The 22,443-nt window shown below is 45.6% G+C and overlaps 1 protein-coding gene across 11 annotated transcripts in view; it reads right to left on the bottom strand.

Moving 5' to 3' along the window:
* DLGAP1 (DLG associated protein 1) overlaps positions 1 to 22,443 on the bottom strand; it is a 753,977-nt gene that overhangs the window by 176,590 nt on the left and 554,944 nt on the right. For all 11 annotated transcript variants that reach the window (XM_004579625.2, XM_058676808.1, XM_058676806.1 and 8 more), the window contains 2 exons: positions 6,501 to 6,678; positions 139 to 379 (listed from right to left, as the gene is read on the bottom strand). In XM_004579625.2, coding sequence (XP_004579682.1) covers positions 139 to 379; positions 6,501 to 6,678 — 419 coding nt within the window. The remainder of the gene's footprint in view (positions 1 to 138; positions 380 to 6,500; positions 6,679 to 22,443) is intronic.

Below are 22,443 nucleotides of genomic sequence, written 5' to 3' on the forward strand. Positions count from 1 at the left end.
CTAGAGGCAGGCAGGTAGCAAAGTCGTTGCCTGGGGGAACGGGCGGCTTTCTGTCCCGGGCTGCCCTGGTGTGTGAGGACAGCAAGGGCGCCAGCCTCCCGGACCCCGGGCCCCGGGCGCCGAGGCCGGCTCACTCACCCGTGCTGCTCTGGATGGTGCGCACGGTGGTGGTGGTGCGCGGCGGGGAGGACGACCTCAGCGACACGCACTCGTCGTCCTGGGAGCAGCCCTTCTCGATGGCGCGCACGTAGCTGTGGCTCCGCATGCGGAAGCAGCCTGGCACGGGCAGGTCCAGCGCCTCCACGGCCTGAGACTCCAGCTCGCTGAACACAGACTCGCACACGGACTCGAATTGCCCGTTCACTTCCATCTCGCTCACCTGCGGGCAGACACAGGGGCCGTAAACGCTTGCACTAGGGTCTCCACCTGCTGCCACATCCACCTCTCCCTTCAACCTTTCCCCATCTTCAACCCCCCAGGAGAAGAAGCAGCGACTGGCTACGATGCCCTCAAAGACATTTTATTCCTTGATGTCACAGATTATAACAGAGCGGTATCCTGCTAAGGAGACCGTATCGTCCTTTACAATTCAAAAAACTTAGAAGGCAAGCAAGCGTGGGCTGGCAGTCTTACCGCCAACACTAGCTGAGGTGACGATTCCTATAAGGGCGAGCTTGGAGAACAGTGTTACTGGCTGTGCTCAGAGCCCACACGCAACTTTTTTTTTTTTTAAGCACAAACATTTCAGAAACTTTAACTTTTTTTTTTTTTTTTTTTTTTAGAAACTTTAACTTCTTATTGTGGTTTTTGAAGTGCCTAATTCATCGAGAACTTCAGTGTTGACTGAAGCTGAGGTGCAAAGCATGGCCCTGTGTCCTGTTGTTCCAGGCAAGACGCTCATACCTACACAGTAACTCCAGGTATGTAAAAATCTTGAAAAGCACCCTCAAGGTTGGTACTACTTACAAAGTTTTTTGTTTGTTGCTTTGTAATAGTGCTTTTTTTTTTTTTTTAAGATTTATTTATTGTTATTGGAAAGGTAGACACACATACAGAGGAGGAGAGAGAGACAGGAGGAGCTTCCACCTACTGGTTCACTCCGCAAGTGGCCACAATGGCCAGAGCTGAGCAGACCTGAAGCCAGGAGCCAGGAGCCTCTTTCAGGTCTCCCATGTGGGTACAGGATCCTAAGGCCTTGGGCCAGCCTCAACTGCTTTCCCAGAACACAAGCAGGGAGCTGGATGGGAAGTGGAGCAGCCCGGACACGAACTGGCTCCCGTATGGGATTCCGGGCAGGCAAAGTTACATGGACTTAGCCGCTAGACCACCGCACCAGGCCCAACAGGGTTTCACTTTTCTTTACAAAGAGCTGATATGGGCTACAAATTGCTTAATAGTGCATTTAAAAAATGAGGCCCTCTTTGGTTTTTTGAGAACTTGGTTTGTATTGGCACATGTTTATGTTCACACATCTGTATGTAACTTACACTGGATGTCCACACGACTGAAGGAGAAATAGAACCGGTTAGAAGTTTTGCTCAATTGCTTACTTTTCAGCTGACTTAATAGAGCTTTAGAAGCACTTTATCTTTCAGAACTTATCTCTTTTTCATGATACCCAATTCATGATTAATGAAGAATTTAACAGATTAAACTGTAATTAGAACATATACCAAAATATTATAATTTTGACTGTCTTCTCATTTAGTGTTATCTGAAGATGCAGTATAGTAATTGATTCACTTTGGAAAGCGTTTGATAAGGATGACTGGTTCCTTAAGGCATGTAACTGGAGGCAAACATGCTTTTCTCCTTCATGGGGAGTGTTTCCAGTTCAAAAATAGTACTTCCAGGCCCTTCAGCTAAGCTGATACCAATGCCTGCACATTTTAGGACTAACAACTATATGTGCTCATATTAAAGTGACCTGCATCTATATACTGCCATGTTTATTAGAAATATATAGATGTATGTTTGGAAGTAAAGGGATGTGGTACCTGCAACTAATTATCAAATGGAGTGAGGGAGAAAGTGCCAAAATTCCAACAGCCAATAAATCTGAATTGGGGTAAGGATATATGGCTCTTTGTAGTATATGTGTGATTTTTCCAAATTTGAAGCAAATTCAAAGTAAAAGGTTAGGCAAACTATATAGTAAATATACATATATGTGTATATGTATATGTATATATATATGCATGTGTCCATATATCATTCAGTTTACTAATATTTATTTATTTTTGGATAATACAGATTTATATACTTATTTGTAAGGCAGAGAGGAGAGGGAGAGAGAGAGAGAGGTCTTCCACCTACTGGTTCACTCCCCACAGTTCCACAATATCTGGGGCTGGGACAGGCTCAAACCAGGAGCTAGGAATTCAGCCCAGCTCTGCCACATGCGTGGCAGGATTCAAATACGTGAGCCATTCCCTGCTGCCTCCAGAGTGCACATCAGCAGGAAGCTAGAATGGAAGAGGAGGTGCGATTCACCTAATATGGCGTGTGGCTATTCAAGCTTCAACGTAACTGCTGCACCAAATGCCAGCCCCTAAATGTGTAATTTTTACTAGGTTTCCCTTTCCCATTCTTTCCACTGTATTATACAGATGCCAAATCCATATGAAGAAGCGCACACACACACACACACACACACACACACACACACAATCACAACATGCCAAACCTCCCTGAGACCACCACTGAGATCAACAGACAACTTTCACAGGCCACTCAGGAACCCTCCACGCGCCCCATCTTAGGAACAGTTCCAACCTCTCTCAGGAAGTAGTGACTGCCCTGAGCTTCACTCGTTTGCAAGATTTTAATTTTTTTAATGCAATTGTCTTTATCTCTGGACCCAGTGCACTCAATAGCTTAATCTTACTCATTGGAAAAAAAAAATCTCTGAGACATGTTTTAACTCACCTTTCACATATTGCTTCTGTTTTGTTTGTTACGGATTAATTAATTAATAGTCAAAGGGCTTCATTTGTCAGAGGGGAGTCTGACAGACTACTCCCTGGCAGGAGAGGCCCAGTGTGACTATATGAAGGAAATGGCCACCCACGGGGTATGGCACTGGGTTTTTATCCATCTTAGGCAGAGGGCATGGGAGAAGGCAGCAGATTCTTGTGACATGTAGTACGGGGTACTTATCATGGTGGGTGTTGATTTTTTTATGCAAACAAGGTTAGATGATTTGGCATTTCAAACATTCCTGGATGTTAGTGTCAGCTTGACATGGCAAGTGGCAGAGTCACTTCTGCTCTGCCCAGCCTGATCTCGGTGGGCAATGTTTGGAGTTGAAAAGGAGGTGCCTTAGTTGATTGGGGTGAAACACTAGCAGGTACTGGATTATATTGGCCTAGGAGGAGTTAATGAAAAGATTGATTAGTGAGGGCCTTGTGAAGCAAACAGGGTGTGAAAAGAGGAAACAAAAAATAACATTCATGGTTGTGGTAAGAAAAACACTCCTGATTTGTTTAGTGTGCATGTGTTGGCAAGGAGCTGTGGGATGGAGTTGGTCTGGCCTGCTTTTGGTCCTAGGCTCCCTCTAGTCCCTCCCTGGCTGTTATCAGGAATTAGGGTCACTGTTCTGGCTCTTTTTGAGCTGAGTGAGAGCAAAGTGGGAACCCGTGACCAAGGCAGGACTCCAGCAGAAGGTGGCTTCAAGGGAGTTGGCATTGTGGTATAGCAAGCTAATTCTTTACCTGTAGCGCCAGTATCCCAAACTGGATCTGAAGTGGAGGAATCAGGACTCAAAACAGGCAATCTGGTTGAGATCTGGGAACCAAAAGAGGCATTCCAACTGCTGTACCAAATGCCCGCCCCTGAGTCTTCTGTCCCTTAAAAACTGAATACAGAGCTTTAAAAATGCCATCCCAGGGAGAATCCATGAAGGATGGTCACACATCCTTTATTTTACTTCAGGCCAAATGACGACACTATGGGATTTGCAAGAACACAGCCTTAATGCTGCCATGTGCTGCCACAGTGATTGGTGGATGTCTGACTGAGCTGCCACTGGGATGGGATGCTGTTCATGGAAACCAGATTCACAGCACAGGGACTAATGCAGTAGTCTGCACAGGTACATTGACGTGGGGGTGGAAATGAAATGATTTTAAACAATTTAGCAGTATGAAAATCATGAGTGTGTATCAATATATTTCTGAGGAACGTTTTTTAATCTGTGTATTTCACCCAGATTTTTAGACCAGTTTACAGTTTCTACAGACTAAGTGGACCATAGGCTATGCAGCAGCAAGATATACCCCTCAAAATCTAAAATATTATGTTATTTGTGGTCGGTCTCCATGTCTATGGGTTCTGCATCTACACACTCAACTGGCAAAACTCAGATGTTAAAAATATCTGGAAAACGTTGTGCTTTACTGACCATACGCAGACTTCTCCTTCTTGCCATTATTTCCTAAGCAACTCAGTAGAACAGTTATTTGCATTGAATTAAAGATGATAGGTAATGCAGGGGTGACTGAGGTAGAGGGGAGGGTCTGCGTAGGTTCTGTGTGAGCTTGGGAATCTCTGGGTTTCACTGTTTTCAAGGCTCCCCTGGCTACAGTCCATGAATGCATTGTGAAAAATCAACCAAACAAGGTCAAAGTGCACTAAAATGAGACTCCAGTCACTTTTCTTACAAGTGTGAATGAACAAATTAGGCTGCACAGAATTATCCAAATGTTGTTGGTGATTTCTTTAAAGTTAGGAGTTATCCCACAGGCCAGCTTCCCTTGGTCCCCTCTGTATCCTCTCCTGAAGTCTGACTGTGGGCCTTGATGTTGCTTTTCAAGATTTCATTTTGAGCAGGTCTCTCTGGTTTTGTGGCAGAAATAAAGACAGAGCAGCGGTATTATTTCCAGGTTGTTCTCTAACAGATGCTTCCATGGTCCAGCCTACTGTTTCATTAGTTTTTTTCTTACACACACACACACACACACACACATACACATATATACTTTAATTGAAGCCATCACACAGCACCATCTTTGTCATCATAACCACAAGGAAACACCCCCACCAGCCTATCATCCCAACTGCCATCATCACCGATATCATCTGCAGCACCGTTCACCACCAGTCAACACCACCATTGCACCTTTGCCAATCACTACCACTAACAGCAAAAACATCACCATCACCACTGCCTCAACCACCACCACCATCACCACCATCACTGTCCTAACTATCACCACCAGCACCACTCCATCTCCAAGAGCTTCTCACCTTGCCAATCACAGTGTCTTCCAAACTAGCCCCTACCTTCTCATTCCCATAAATGTCTCCTACACGTATCACCACATTAACCATGCTATATGAAAACTCTGATCAGATCCTTTGCCTGCTTAAAAGATGAAGTTGTATTTATCGTCACCTAATCTCATTAACAAATAAAGTCTCTTCCTGGGTTTGGCAAGTAAGGCCATCTGCAGGTGTTCCTGGGATCTCCCAATGTAACCTGTACAACTATGCCAGCCACACTAGAGCATTCGTCATTCCTTGAATATACTATGGGCTAGCTTATTACAAAGTCTACATCAAATATTACTTTGTTCAAATCCCTTGGAGTATTTGTTAGGCATCATTTCCAGTAGCATCTTCCCATAGAATCCTGGCTACTTAACATCGTGTTGTCCATAACTTTGGGATGCTGTGGATGATTTTATGACTACAAACAAAGCCTCCTTTAGTATTTTGTTCCTTACATCTTTCAAGTGTTTTTAAGGACTAGTTTTATGAAAATATAAATCCCTGGCACAGTGCCTGACCCACTAAGTTCCCAACAGTCTTAAGGACCTGTGATTACACTAGTATTCTATTAGACACTGTCTTGCTTTTGCCAATGACATGTATCTTCAACTTCTATTCTTTAAGCATCTTTTTATTTTTACTGGAAAGGCAGATGTAAAGAGAAGGAGAGACAGAGAGAAAGATCTTAGATCTACTGTGTCACTCCCAAGTGGCCACGATGGCCAGATCTGAGCCACTATGAAGCCAGGAGCCAGGAGCCTCTTCCAGGTCTAACATGTAGGTGCAGGGTCCCAAGGTCTTGGGCCATCCTAGACTGTTCTAGGACACAAGCAGGGGGCTGGATGTGGAGTGGAGCAGCTGGGACATGAACCAGAGTTCATATGGGATCCCAGTAGATGCAAGGTGAGGATTTAGCCACTAGGCTACTGTGCCGGGTCCTTTTTTAAGCATCTTACAACAAAGCCTCAGCAACTCCTTCTTGGTAAATTTGCCAGTATTGTCTGACTACTGCTGAGCTTCTGAGGACCCTTGCATTGTGATAGCAGATGGTGATATCAGATGCTTGTGCTGGACACACGCGGCATGCTCTTTGCAGTATTTGACCAGAATTCCCATCTGATCCATCAGTGGTCTGCTCCTGAATGAGCGTTCATCCCTCCCCACTTGAAGCCTTCTCCATGATCATCAACCTCCCCGTGGTTAGTGGCTCATGCCCAGATGGTGCTCACCTGGCTGATGGTGCTCATGGCTCGCATGTAGCTCTCATTCCGGGAGCGGAACTTTGGTGACGTGAGCAAGCCTGCTGGGTCCAGGCTATCCAGGCTCCGGTTGATAGAGACTTCACTCACTGCCCTCAGGTAGCTGTGACTCCGGATCTGGAGTTTTGGAGAGTGTTCATTGGAGATTCTGGAAGAGAATGATGGAAGAGGTGTACTCAGTCATATTCCACAATGTAGGTGTGTCACTTGTGTACTTGCCCAAAACACCAGAACAAATGACACAGATGCCCTCCTATGATTGCGAAACTCCATGACAGGGTCTCAGAGAAACAGTTTATAACAGGAAATCAACATCTGCTGACAATAGATTGAATTTTGTGAACACAATTTAAATTGTAACCTAAAAAAATGCACATTTGCCTGAATCTTGACATGCAGAGAAAAGTGTCCACCTACCTGGTATATTTTGGATGAATTATAAAATGTACTGCAAAGTTGGAAATGTTGGAAATACCCCTTTTAAGAATCCAAGCTATACAGAAGTGCCCAAAGCCAAAGAGACTCTCTCTCTGTCCCCATTTCCCACCTCCACATTTGTACATGCATCGGGGAGCCACTCACAGCAGTCTGATGTGTAGTCTTCCTCACTGTTCTTGCACATATACAACAACTTAACATTAGTAGCTTAAATTTTTTTATTTTTAATATTGGTTACATAGTTAAGAGGATGGATGCCCATGTGGGCCTCTAATTAAAGTGGACAGAGGTGGGCAGGGTCAGCTATGAAGGAAAGTGGGTGGAATGATGGTTCAGTCTCTTTTGTTTCAATTCCTGTGACCACAAGGGAGGAGGAGGAGAGGGCAGCTCCTTGTTGTCAAACTACATCAGCACCTGGGGTGGGGACAGTCCTTTGAGGACACCTTGGAGTACCCTATGCGGGGATGTGTGTTCCGAGGGTGTTACTTGAATGGTTTTGATAATTCTAAGGTGTTGTTGGTTTCACTGCTCCAGGGTTCAGAAAATCTTTCCAAGGTCTACTGGTTGACAAAGTCTGCCTTAGTGCATCCACGGATCCAGGAACCTGCTGTACAGCTTGGCCAGGAAAATTGTCCAGTCTGTTCTGCTTTCCATCCTGTTGGTTTAGATGAGCTGCCATCATGTCCCCACTGTGCACCTGGACATGCTGTCCACTGCGCAGGCATCAACAATTGAGGAGGCCCAGACCTAAAACATGTACTCCAAGGTTGCACTACACTTGTTGTGATTCTCCCCATGACCAGGGTTGAGACAGTCCTGTTGGTGAGTCTCCCAAGAAACCTTACTGCTAGCCAGCGCTGGGTCAGGTGTGGTCTGTCACCTGCACCAGCCAAAACACATACTGGCAAATGTAGCTTGGTCAGTTCCACCCCATCTCCATGTCTCACATGAACTGACAGGTGCAATGACACAGCCAACCCAGTCCTCCATAGACCCAGTCTTCAGGCATACCAGTAGATGCTGTGGCCTAGTCAGGGTGACCCCCAGTAACTCCCACTAGATCTGTTTCCAGACCTGGTTTTTGTACATACCTCTGCCCAATCCAGCCCAGCCTACATTCCATCTGGCTCTCATGCACACCCATGGGTGCTGTGGCTTACTTTAGCCTGAACCAGCCCATAACCCAGCCCTTATGTAAGCTGACAGGTGCTACCAGTTTGTCCATTCTGGCCCATCTCCAGCTCTGGTTCTTGTGCTTACCAGTGATAGGTGCAGCCTAGCAGGGGAGTGCCCAAAGTTCCCTTGCCAGGCATGTGCCCTGGCAATTGGATCCTGCACCTGCCATGGGGTACTGGAGTCAAGCCTGATATGACTTGCACTCAGTCCTGGCACTTGCCAGCATGTGGGGCTCAGGGGCTGTGGTCAAGCTAGGCTGGCATGCACCTAATCTGGTTCTCATGCACAACAGTGAATGCAGCAGCCTAGCCCAGTCTGGCCCACCCCCAGACCAGGAGCCCAGTAAGGGAGTCCCTACTCTTAGCCCCAGGTCTTGTGAATGCCAGCAGGTGCTGTGGCCCAGTCTGACGGTCGCATTAGTCAGCAGGTGCTACAGACTGGTTTGGCCCGGCCTGTCTCCAGTCCCAGGTCTCACCAGCAGGTGTAGCAGCCTAGCCCATCCTGACCCAATCCCAGTAGCAGCCCTCATGTGAACTGGCTGGTGTTGTGGTCCAACCAGGCCTAGTCTGCCCTCTATCCTGGTTCTTCCTCATGCTGGTAATGTGCTGTGGACTGACCCTGCCTGGCCCAGCTTCAGCCCTGGCTAACACATGTGTCAATGAGTGCTGCAGCCTAGCATGGTCTAGCCTGTTCCCAGACCTGGCTCACAATCACCAGTGGGAGCTGTGACTTGCAGGGGAGTTCCCCAGGCTCCCCTTCCAGGTCTGTTCCCAACCCCAGATCCCATATGTGCCATAGGGGGCTATTGCCCAGACTGACTGGCTGGCCCCCAGTCCTGGTACTCACCAGTTCTGGCATTGCAGTCTATCCTGACTGGACACCCATTCTTGCTCTCACTGATGGGTGCTACAGCTTAACCTAGCCTGGTCCACCCCTAGACTTGACTCTTATGTTACCCAGAGGGTCCTAGGGCCTAGCCTGGCCTGTGCCACACTAATCCTGGCTCATGTGAGCAACAGTAGATTCTGAAGCCCAGCAGAGATTGGCCTGCCCCCAGACTCAACCCACATACATGCTGATGGGTGCTGCAGCCTTACCCAGCCTGGTCCATCCACAACCCTGGCTCTTTCACTTACTAATCGGAGCTGTGACCTAGCAGGGCAATTCCCCGTATTTCCCTAGCTAGGCCCATTCTCAGATCTAGGTGTTATGTGTGTGCAGGTGGGTGCCTCTGTCCAGCCTGACATGGCCAACTCACAGTCTCAGCTTTTACTGATATATGTTGCAGCCCAGCCCAGCCAGGCATGGCCCACACTCTGTTCTGGCTCTCTCTCTGTGTGTGCCAGTGAGTGTTAAGGTCTGGCCCAGACCAGCCTGTCCCCAGACCTGGTCCACACAAAAGCTGAGGTGTACTACAGCATTGCCTGGCCTGGCTCATCCCTAGCCCTGGCTCCCATCCTGTCCTGAGGGAGCTGTGAACTACCAGGGGAGTTCCTCAAGTTCCCCTACCAAGCCTGCTCCTGGTTCTCATGCAAGCCAGCAGGGGCAGTGGCCCTGCCTGGCACAGCCTACCCTCAGTCCTAACCCTGTCATGTACTAGTGGGTACTTAGTCTGGCCCCAGTTGGCGTTTTCCCAGCTTCAGCCTCCACAAGTGTCAGGTGGGTTCCTGTCAGATGAGTTCCGTGGTCCAGCCTGGCTTGGCCTTTTTCCACCCTTCAGCTCTCTAGTAAACCAGCAGGTGCTGTAGTCTCACAGAGGCAAGTGCACAATTCTCTTACTGAATCTGCCTCTATATCTGGTGCTTTTACATTCTGATGGGTGTTATGATCCAGCCTGACATTGCCCACTCCCTGCTCCAACACTCTTGAGTGAGTATTAGGGTCCAGCCCAGCCAGGCATGCTCCCTGGCCCAGCTTTTGCATGCACTAGTGGATGGCAGGTGATGCTATCTAGCCTTGCCCGGATCTCCCACGTGCTCGGTGTCTTGGCCTGACCCAGATATGCCCTCTAGTTTCCCCCCTCTGAAATACTCCATCTCAGCTGCTTGCCTACCTGTGAGTACAGTGGCCTGGTCCATGGAAGACCCCAGAAATCATTACTCCCCTCTCAAACATGCCCTCAGTCACTCCCACTCCAATAGGTTCCCAGAGTCCCTTCCCCTGGGCAATCTGCAGCCTTTCCCACTTGGAGGTTGGAGTGGTGGAGTCCAGGCCTGGAGTTCCCCACCTTCCCCACTTATCTTAAAAAAAAAAGAGTAAGCAATTATGCTGGCACACTGGTATGGTTAACCCAAATTTGGCATGTACCAGGCCCAGAATGCCCACCAGCTACTGGCTGCTTTTCTCCCAGCAGTGTAACACTTGTTTGGGTACAAGGCAACTTAGGCAGTTACCTACAGCTGGGATAGTAATCTCTAAAGTTTGTTTTCACAGAAGAATCAAGGTGATTTATCTCCCCCTTTTTAAAAAATTTCTGTAAGTTTTGGTGCAATGTTGCTTGTGATGAAAGAAGCATAAAGTTGATAGGAAGAAAATGCACGGCCAGCAATAGTGCCATTATTTCTCATGATTCCGTAGGTCCCGGCCAATAGAGTTAGAAAAGAAATAGGGAATGTAAATGTGGTAAAGGAAGTGATAAAGCTTGTGTGTTTATAGAGTAAATAATTACCTATGAATCTAAAAAACATCAAGTAAAAAATACATGGAAAGAAATGAGAGCCTCAAGGTTGGTAGACACAGATAAAATACAGACATTAATCTATTTACTATGTAAGGCAGGCAGCACATTGAAATCAAAAGAAGAGGTTTATTTCTTTATATATTTGAAAGGTGGAGTGACAGAGACAGAGAGAAAGAGAGAGAAAGAGAGAGAGAGAGAGTGCGTGAGAATCTTTTTATCTGCTGGTTTGTTCTCCAAATGGCTGCATTAGCCAGGTCTAGGCCAGGTGGGAATACGAAGCCGAGAATTCCGTCTGTGTCTTCCACGGGGTGGTTGGGCCTAGGCCCTTGGTTCATATGCACTGCCTTTCCAGACACATTATCAGGAAGCTGAGTAGCTGGGAGTTGAAACCTCCAATATAGGAGGCCATTGTTGCAGCCTTAGCTTAACCAGCTATGCCACAGTACTGGTCCAACCAAGAAGATATCTTCATTTAAAATCCAATTCAAAGTGGTAAATATAAATAAGTATAAATATGTATATGCTACATTTAATAAAATATTTATACTTTTTGTAAATTAATTTTTGTGCTTCTTGCAATTGTAACGAAGTCCCCACATACTTTTTAAAGACAAATGCTTATTTTAAACACTAAAGCTTACTTGGGATTCCCATGGTTCATGATAGTAAGCTGCTATAAACAATGACTGGATTTCCATATGAGGGTTGTTTATAGTGGGCAAAAGCTGGAGGAGGTGAGCCCATCAGCGCGGCTGCAGCACTGCCATATCCCAACAGCAGGTGGCAGCAGTTCTTGAGACGGGCAGCGACTTCAGCATGGACAGGCAAGTTTGATGTGGAAGGTGAATAGGAAGATGGGGGAGGATAAAGAACAGCAAAAAATAAGAATAACTGAAAACTGAGGGGCCGGGGATGCCTTTCATCAGATCTCAACCAAACTGTGCAGTGACAAGGCTGAAAACAGTGTGGTGAGGGTGAAGGGATGGATAAACCAGTGGGACAAATGAGAACAACAGAAAGGAATGTCAATTGCGTCACGCTGCAAAGATGGACAGTTCAAGTAAGCACGGGAAAAGAGCGTCATTTAATAATGGAGTTGGACGAGCTGAGCACCCATTTGGGGAAACACTGCATAGCACTACTCATGTAGGTTTAAAATAATATTTAAAACATGTAAAATGCTCTAGAATGCCAGATTTTACAATGTTTATTTCTGTATCTAAAATAACTTGCTCTCTCTCATCTCTCTGCTTCTCTGTCGCTCTTTCCCTTTGCTTCCCAAACTAAAAGACCCGGGCAGAATTGAGGAGAGAAAGCCGTAACTCAGATATGGTAGCTGCAGTTTTGAATACTTCGCTCCCAATAACGCATCGCATTATTTCACAGAAAATCAGCAAGGATCCCGCACACCCGAACACCTCCACCAACCAAGCAGACCCAGGCGACAGAACCCGAGAACACCCCTCTGAGGACAATGAGGACACACACCTTTCTCACGTGCGCACGGAACGTTTCTAGCATAGACCCCATACTAGGCTGTAAAACAAGGTCTGAATAAATGTAAAAGGCCTGAAATTACATAAAGCATGTCCTCCAACCATAAAAGATCTAAATTGGAAGAAAATCACAGCAGGGAATTTTGGAACCCCATGATTTGAAAATTAAATGATCCATTTATATAAAACCATGTTTTTTTTTTTTTTACGAAGAAATTAAGAATTGCTCAAATAAATGAACGCAGAGAAAAATCCATTTTAAAGTTACAAGGGAAATTAGAAAGTACTCTGAAGTGAACAAAGATGAAAACCTAATATATCAAAATTTATGACATGTAATGAAAGCAACTGGAACTGGGAAGTTAATAGCTTTAAAAACTTACATAGTAACAAAAGGAAAATGTTCTGAAATCAATAATCTATGCTTTCAGGGCAAGCACTGTGGTGTTGAGTAAGATCCTGCCTGGGGTGCCAGCTGCCCAAATGGGTGTGCCTGACTGGAGTCCTGGCTCCTCAGTTCTTATCCAGCTTTTGTGAAGGTATCTACGAGGAACAAACGATGGCTCAAGTGTGTGGGTCGCCTTCACACATGAAGGAGACGTGCTGAAGTATCAAGATACTTAGCTTTGACCTGGCTCAGCTCTTGCCATTTGAGGGAGCAAATCAGAAGTTCTCTCTCTGTTTTTCTCTCCTTCCCATTCTATCACTCTGCTGTTCATATAAATAAATAAATGTAAAAGCACCTAAGCTATCACCTTAACAGTTTTGAAAAAGAAGAGCAATTTAAATACACGCAGTGCAAGTGGAAAGACAAATACAATAGCTATAAATAATGAAGAATAAAGCAGGAAAAAAGTTTCTGAATAAAAGTTATTTCTTCAACAAAAATCAATGCTTGAGCTAAAAGAAACAAGAAAAAATGATCGAAATTAAGAATACAAGAGGAAACATTACGACTTGTGTTTGAAATTAAAAGCTCTATAAGAGAATACCAAGTTAAAAAAATCCTAGGTGAAATGGATTAATTTCTAGCAAAACAAAATTACCCAAACAGACTCAGTGAACAGAAAATCAGAGAAGGTTAAGAGTTCTAAACTATACCAAAGCATGTTCCCATAAAATGAAACCTGGGCCCAGATGAATTCTGGTGGAAATATACCAAACATTTTAAACGATATGAGTATACCAAATGCTTTTCAGAAAACAGGGAAAGAAGAAATACTTCCAGACCCAATTCACAGAGCTAGTGAATTTCACTCTGTTGCCAAGAACAGACAAAGAGAGTCCAGGAAAGAAAACCACAGACAGATAGTCTTCAGTAATCTAGGACAAAACTCCACAAAGCAGTTACTAAACTCAATCTAACAACACACAGAAGAGATTACACACTGTGATCAACTCTTACTTATTTCCGAAATAAAGGGTTGATTTAGCAGCTAAATCAATGGAATAAAGAGCAAAGCCACAGGATCTCCCCATGTGCGTAGATAAAATATTTGACAAAGCCCCACAGTCATTCTTGTTATAGACCTCGAATAAATGTGGAATAGAGGGGAATTTCCATGGTTATTAATCTGATAAATGCCATCCACCATTGCCGAATAGGTAACAATGGAAGACCAAGGTATTACCTGCAAGGCTGAGCGAGGCAAGGACGACTATTCCCACACTTTGTTGTAACATCATTACTGGAATTTTTTGACAGTTCAATCAGGGAAGAAACAGAAATAAAAGTCTACACAGGAATAGACCTGTCTGTCAAAAGCCAACTAAGAATCTGGACATTGGATATTACGTCTTGGCCTTGTTGTTAAAGATCTGAATGGTTTTGGGAAAAGGATAAAAATAGTTAGGCTTCAGGTTTCTATAATGTAAATGACAGCTCTGATTTCTAAGGTGCTGTAGCAGAGATGGCTTGCACTTAGAGTAATTCTCCTGGTGACGTCTAGCATCTCCTAAGCAGCAAGTATTTGCAGAACCCAGCAGGATGGCAGGTGCCTAACCTTCCCTCCTCTGCTCCAGACACTTGCAGTGCCAGCCACGTAGAGTTGCTTTTAAAATTGTACTCCTTTTTGGGCCCTCTTTGCTCATTTTCCTGTTTCTTAGGCATCTGGCTTCACAAAATGGTTGATTCCATCAACCATCAACCCCAAAGAAGAACACAGCGTCTGAAAAGTCTCCAAAGCTTAAGATGACAAATGAAGGAAGAAGCTCCTATACATCCCTGCTGTATTCTTTGATGGTCTTCCTTCATACATATTTGACATGGGGGTGGCGGTAGGGATCAATTTTAGCATTACTTCTGGGATACAAAGCAGTTGTCAAATGTTGTAGAACCTTGCTTTCCCCTGGGAGTCCAGGGTTCAGGTTGAGGTGAACGGGAATCGAGGGAAGAATTCTGCAGTTTTATTCATGCTGAACCTTTTTATTTGCTCTGTGAACTTTGCAGAAGACAAAAGTGATTCATTTGTTTGGGATTTCTTTACAATTTTTTTCTTGTTTATTTTCATTTTGTTGAAAGGTAGACAAAGAGATGGACGCAGGGAGACCTACCGTCTACTGATCACCCCCCCCGAAATGCCCCCATAACCAAGGCTGGATCAGGCCCAAAGCAGAGGCCTGGAACTTTCTCCAGGTTCCCCAGTTGAGTCATAAGGGCCTAAACATCAGCTCCTGGCTCCCAGAGTGTGCATTTGCAGAAAATTGGATTGGAAATGAAGCCAGGTACCCAGGGCTCCAACCAGGCACTCTGGTAATGGTTGGTGTCCCAAGTGGTATTTCAACAGTTTGCCAGGTGCAGCTGCTGCTGGGCGGTCTCTGACTGTTCAACTAGGGACAATGTGAGACACCATAGTCTCACTCTGTTCAAAGCCATGTGCTGGAAGCTGGGACAGTCCGTGTCAGTTTTAGAGAGGGTCCTGTGTCAAATGACTGTTCAGTCCTTTCCCTGCTAATATGCCAGGCATACGAGTTGCCAACATTAAATACTGTTTGCCCAGTGTGTCAAATATGTTTTTCATCCATGATATTTAGATTCCTGTGACACCTGGAATTCTCATATTCTTTTCTTGAATTTTCTAGGCTCTGCAACATTAGATTCAGAGCAACAACAAACAAATGTAGTATATTTTTCAATCACAATGAGAACAAACAAGAAATTAGTAACAGAAAGATAATAAGAGCACCTGTTGAAGTTGACATGAAACTAAAAGACTTGAGGTCAAAGAGGAAGTCTTGAGGAAAATAAATAAAAACATTGAACTGAAGAGAAATCAAAATACAACACAGTAAGATTTGTTGGACAGAGTTATAATGGTGCAGAGTTATAATGTTGGACAGTTATAACTGTCTGGAAGTTTTAAATAATAAAGAGTTTTCCTCATAAATTTACAAAAGAATTCCAGAGTAAACTTAAAACAAGTAGAAGGAAGGGAATAAGGAAGAGATGAGTAGAAATCACCGAAATTGAAAGGAGAAAAACACAGAGAATCAATGCAACAAATATCTGGTTCTTGGAAAAAAGCAATAAAATTGCCAAGCCCTTGAAAACTGGACAAAGAATCAGAGAAGACGTGACGTCCGTATTAGGAATGAAGTGGCATGTCACTTCAGGCGGTGTAGATATCAGGGAGCCTCTGGGCGATTCTACACATAGAAATGGGCCCACGCAGATGACACGAAGCAATTCCTTAACAACACGAATGACCATAACTCAGCCCGTTTGAAACAGAAGATAGACATAATTCTTGAGGTTATCGAAATCTTAATTGGAAACATCCTAAAAAGAAATCTTCAGGTCCAGAAAACTTCATAGGAAAATTTTACTATACTTTAAAAAATGACAACCATTGAAAAGGAAAATAAAAAGGAGTAGGGCTTCCAAAAATGTTGTTCTATGAAGCTAGTATTACCCTAAAAGAAAAGGCAGATGAAGACACCAGCGAAGACGAACACTGCAGATCTTGTGAATAAAGAGACAAAAGTTCCCAAACTATTGGCAAGTGGGATTTGGTGATATACAAAAAGAATTTTGCACTATCAATAAATGAAATTTATTCTACTTACATGGAGCTTTCCATTTGCAAGGATACAAGGCTCATTTAATATCTGGAACCTACCCAATGGACCCCACCTATTAATAGGTGAAGGAAACAGTCATTTGACTATAAATTGGTGCAGAAGGGTATTTGACAGAATTTAACACTTATTCATGTTAAAAAAAAACTCTTAGAAAAACAAATCAGAAGAAAACATTCTTAATAGACAAAAACATCTAAAGAGACTTGCAACTTCTGTACTATTTAATGGTGAGAGATTGAGTCTTTTCCCTCAAGACCATGAACAAACCAAGGATATCCACTCTCATCACACTATTTCCAAAGTGGAGGCTTAGCTCCCGAAGCCATGATGCCCGCTCTGGGCTTTCTGTCTCCTCCAAGCCTCTGAGAGCATAGGTAGATTCTAATGACTCAACTGCTGAATATATCCTAGACCATACAGGCACATCATTCGTTCCTACAGCTCCTTGTAGCCACCCGCAGACCGAGGTGGAAGTGGCCATAGCTTACTGGTTCAAGTCCTTGCCGTCCCTCATGGGCACAGGTTCTAATCCCAGCGGCTCCACTTCCCATCCAGCTCCCTGCCTGTGGCCTGGGAAAGCAGTCAAGGACAGCCCAGAGCCTTGGGACCCCGCACCCGTGTGGCAGACCCAGAAGAAGCTCCCGGCTCCTGGCTTTGGATCGGCTCAGCTCCAGCTGTTACAGCCGCCTGGGGAGTGATCCATCAGACGGAAGATCTTCCTCTCTGTCTCTCCTTCTCTTGGTGTATCTGACGTTCCAATAAAAATAAACATCTTTTAAAAAAAATTCAATTCTGATGTGAGAATGTGCACACACTGGCTATTTTATAGCTGCTCTGGCTGTAGAAATGCACCAGCTTTGAAATGTATACTATCCATTCACCAGAATCAAAATGAAAACAATAACATAAATGGTTTACCAGGAAATGTGAACAATCGTGAAGCCCACAGATGCTGAGCGGAGAGCATAATTTAGCCCCGACTTCAGGCAGAACCATACTTTAAAGCACAAAGCAAATAAGCACCAATCCCTTTCCACCAGAATCACAGCCCTTATGTGACCCCACCTACGCTGAGCTCTGCGGCTGGGCACAGAGATCATGATAATTAGTACTGGGGGCAGTGAAAAGAGCTGCTAGAGGCGATTAGCTGTTGCAAAGATGGCTTCTATCGCTTGTGGCACCTTTGTGCTGAGGTAAATGCTAATCCCTTTTGCATCAGCAAGAAAGCTAACACGTACCCATGGAGGATGGTTCACTTTGCTATAGAGAAAACCCTCAAAGTCGCTAACACATCAACAGGGACAATAGCTTTCTGGTCACAGTGGACTCTCCCATTGCAGCAACAGAAGAGCTCACACATACTCTGATGTGGAAAACCACAGAGTCCCGGCAGGGGAAGTGCGAGAAAAGAGAAAAGCGAGAGGCTAGGAGGTCAGGCACAAGCTAAAAACAAAGCTTCCCTTTTACGCTCGCTCTGCTAACCCCGAAGGCCCTTCCCCTTCTCTGGGTCGTTGTTAATTGGCCTTTGTCTCTCTTCTAATGAAAAGGCATTTATGCCCTGTCTTGCTCTTTCCAGTGCACACAGAGGTTGGCGGGGATAATGGTGTGGCTCTAAGCGGAGGAAAGAAGGAGCCTGTGTTTCCAAGGAGACGTGCTCCAGCCACGAGTGGAGGAGGCAGTGCCGCAGGCAGCCTGCAGGGGGCAGTGGACACCGAGAAATGAACAGGGCTGCGGAAGGTCTAGATGCCTTCAGGGCAGCCAGTACCCCAGGTGTTCGAGGATGTGCAAATCTCCAATAGAGGCTTCTAGGAAATCCAGGGTACCTGTGTTAGGGATCTGGGTTGCTCTGTCCTTTCTAAGGCTGTGCTTTTGACAGACCAGATGAAGAACTGGCCTCTGAAAAGTTCTAGCTGGTTGCAGATCTGACTAGACGTAGGATCCACTCACAACAACCTGTCCCAAATCTTAAAAAAGCTCCAAGTGGCTACTGCCTTATTTTAATTACGAGATAGGCATCTACATATCAAATACCCCTGCCCTTCTGTGATTTGAGGTGTCAATGGGGAAACTCGTGAGAGGCACGCAAGGGCATATATGAGATAAGACAGATGCTTGAATATGCAAGGGACCTTCCAAAAGTGCAGGACAGAGCGGAAAGAAATGAAAGCTTTGTTTTGGTGCAAACATAACTGAAATCACACGCATGAAGGAGCTTCCAAACATTTACTGAAAATGTCTATTGTGAAAAAAAGCATGGATTTTTTTTAATTAGGGTTTTTAAAATTGGTTTCACTGCATTATGTGACACAGTTTTATAGGCACTGGGATTCCCCCAACCCCTCCCTAAACCCCTCCCACCCATGGTGGATTCCTCTGCCTTGTTGCATTACCATAGTTCAAATTCAGTTGAAATTCTTTCATTGCAAGCATTTACCAAGCATAAAGTCCAGCATCTTATTGTCCAGATAAGTTCAATGATTTCTTGGGGAGACCATCTCTGGTCTGAAGGTAGAGTCAGCAGAGTATCATCCCAATCAATTAAAAGCCACGACATTACATCAGCAACAATTTATAACGTTATGGAGTTAATTGACATGGTATTGAGTAACCAATATGTTAAAAAAAAAAGAATGCAAGTTCTGAACCACATCCTGTGACTTCTTCATTGACATTTCAATTTTAGTTTATATATAACTGGGTTCTATACACCTTAAAATGGCTATAGATTACTATTCAGCTGTCTCGTGTCTACTTTAATTTTAGTCTTTAGCAGTTTATAGCGCTGAAGCATGATTTTGCTGAACCTGGCTGTTTTTCGGGTAGTCTAACTCTATAACTCTAATAAGACATGTGTCAACAGTTGAGGTGAACAGTTTTAGGAGGGGTGTGCAGAGAAATCCTCAATACCCCAGTGAGGAGTAACTAATCTTTGTGTCCCACCTAGTGAGGTATAAGTGCATCCACGCTGACCGTTTCCTGTCTTAAAAATGCTTTAAGGTCAGAATACAACTTTTTATCCTCATTTTCCACAAGCATTTAAAAGTATCCTTGTATTATAGAATTTGACTGTAACAACGAATTTTCTTGGTCTAGATGTACCTACTCACTGTCTCTTCATGTATTTGGGAGCCAGGAGTCTTTGATGGTAAGTTACACATTCATGCGACCATCTAGGGAACTGCATTATTGTTTTGTTTCCACCCTCCATGTCTGAGCCCCAGTGAGATGGCTCATTTAGCTCCTCGGACACTTTAAAAGGACGTTCCTCAGACTGGTGGCAGCAGCACCACCCGGAGCTTGCTGGGAACACAGAATTTTAGCCCCATTCAGTCCTTCCGCGGAGAAGCAGCCCCATACCAGAACCCCCAGTGGATTTTTTCACGCACAACTTGCTATGGCACAGCGGCTATGATGCCACTCAAGGTGCCTGCATTCCATGCTGGGTGTGAGTTCCAGCTCCACTTCTCAGGCATCTTCATCTGATGTGCATCCGGGGAGAGAGGGGGCATCGGGATGCTTCCCACGGCCAGTGCTGGGCCAGGCTGCAGCCAGGAGCTGGGACAGCAGCCTGCCCTCCCACAGGGGTGGCAGGGACCCAAGCACTTGAGCCATCACTTGCTGCCTCCCAGGGAAGCTGGAGTAAAGAGCTGATAGAATTCAAAGTCAGACACTCCCACAGAGGATGAAGGCATCTCAAGCGGCCTCTTGGCCACGCCAACCACCTGCCTGCACTCCCTTATGTATTAGAATACAGGACTTCAGATTTTTAAAAACGATTTATTTATCTTTATCGGAAAGTCAGATACACACAGAGGAGGAGAGACAGAGAGGACCTTCTGATTCATTCCCCAAGTCGCTGCAATGGCCAGAGCTGAACTGATCCAAAGCCAGGAGCCAGGAGACCCTTTCAGGTCTCCCACACGAGTGCAGGGTCCCAAGGCTTTGGGCCGTCCTCGAGTGCTTTCCCAGGCCACAAGCAGGAAGCTGGATGGGAAGTGGGGCTGCCGGGATTAGAACAGATGCCCATATGGGATCCCGGCGTGTGCAAAGTGGAAACTTCAGCTGTTAGGCTACTGGGCCGGGCCCTTCAGAATTTTTTGAGTGTGGAATCATAAGTGTTATCTCTTTCTGATTTTATCTTGTTTTCTTCTGGATGTACTGAAGGCTGGTGCTGCACTGACTGAAGTAGATCAGAGGGAAGCAGATTCCGACTCCACTGAAATTTCAGTGTAACCAACAGTCAGATGTTGTCAGTTAGAATTGCTAGTTAAAGATTAACAGACAGATGGGACTGACACAAGAAACTGAGACCTGGATAGAATTCCGGGCTCCTGGCTTCAGCCTGGTCCAGCCTAGCTCTGTCAGTCACTTGGGGAGTGAACCAGCAGAAGGAAGATCTATTTCTCTTTCCTTGTGTTACTGTACCTTTTAATAAACAGCAAATATTTTTTTAAAAGTTAGCAGAAAGAATTAACACAGTTTTTTTCTCTGGGACTACAATCTGAGAAATGAGATTGTTTGCCAAATCTTCATGCCCACATTAGGTTTCTTCTTCCCCCTACCCTCGCCCAGCAGCTGCCACCCACCTCCATCCACCTGTTTACTGGAAATAATGTTGAGCAGCTGTCTGGGGAAGTTCTACTGCAACTGCCAACTTCTGGGTTTGGGTAGCAACCTTAAGCTGTTCAAATACTCCCTGCCAGATTACTCCTCTAGGTGAGTGCCAGAACACAGCGAGCTTCGATGAGCTGTTTTAACCCTTAGCGAGAGCCTGGGCAGTAGCTTGTGCCTGTGAGACACCCAAAGGCGTATCTATCTCCTTGTTGCAAGGCGCTGCCTCGGGAAGGATGTGGTAGTGTGACAAAGACTTGAGGGGAGGGGAATCTTAGCAGCAAGAGTGTGCATAAGCCCTCTGTGTATGAACGTCATACGCAGCATCGTGATTGGAAGGAAGGCTGGAATGCCTTTTGCCCACTTGGGAGTGGCTGAGTCTGGGATGGCCTAGGAAGCTGCATTTGAGGTGGGCTGGAGTCCTGTACTGTACACGAGAGGGATCCATCTTGCTGGAAGGGCCTGGCTTGCTGGCTACTGTTGCACCTCTTGCTACCAAAAAGAGATGTTGATCCTGGAAGAGGATGGTAATGGTGGGACCAGTTATTCCGTTACTTGACTGGTGCACTATCGAAAGTGGCTTTTACTGACATATGATACATATGCAAGAGTGCACAGGCCATAAGTTGACTTTTTTACTTTTTAAAGTAGAAAACAGAATGGGTGAAGGTCAGTCAGGAAAGGCCACTGTTCCTGCTAGGGCGGGAGATGGACTAAGTAGGACTGACCCATGAACCCACGGGTGTGTGTGAGATCTGGCACTGGGAGAGGTTCTGATGGAGGAACTTGAGGAATTCCTCTGTTGGGACACAGTCCCTGCAGGTGAGTGCAAGAACCATGACAGGAAGCAGTACAGACCAGGCCAGGGAAAAGTACACACCAGCATCCATTTGGCGCAGGTTGGCTGCAAACCAGGCTGGGCCATTTCATTTCACCCACTAGTGAATCTGAGCACCAGAATGGAGTGCTGGTCAGGCTGGGGTTGGCTGCAACACAAGCCAGTTAACATGAGGGCTGGGACTGGAGACTGGCTGGGCTGGCTAGGCTGTAGCCCCCATCAACATGAACTGGAATTAGGGGTGGGCTGGGCCTGAGTGGGCTGGGTCCGACCATGCTACAGCACCTCCTAGCAAATGCCGAGGTGAGATGGGCCATGCCAGGCTGGACAGCAGCGCCCAACCAGCAGTCATGAGACCTGAGGGAGAGGGCAAACCTGGTAGAGGGGGCTATGTGGGGCTCCCCTGCTGGACCACTACTTCTACTGGTGAGTGCGAGAGCTGGGAAGAGGTAGATCTGGCCAGGCAGGGCTATAACACCTGTTGACCTGCATGTGAGCTGGCTTGGGTGAGAGCCGGGCTGGGCTGACTGTACCTACTGGTACATGCATAAGCCAGAGTAGGGGTGGATTGGCTGGGTTTTGCCACAGCATTAG

Source organism: Ochotona princeps, chromosome 18, assembly GCF_030435755.1.
Source record: "Ochotona princeps isolate mOchPri1 chromosome 18, mOchPri1.hap1, whole genome shotgun sequence".
In the NCBI taxonomy this organism is placed as follows: Eukaryota; Metazoa; Chordata; class Mammalia; order Lagomorpha; family Ochotonidae; genus Ochotona; species Ochotona princeps.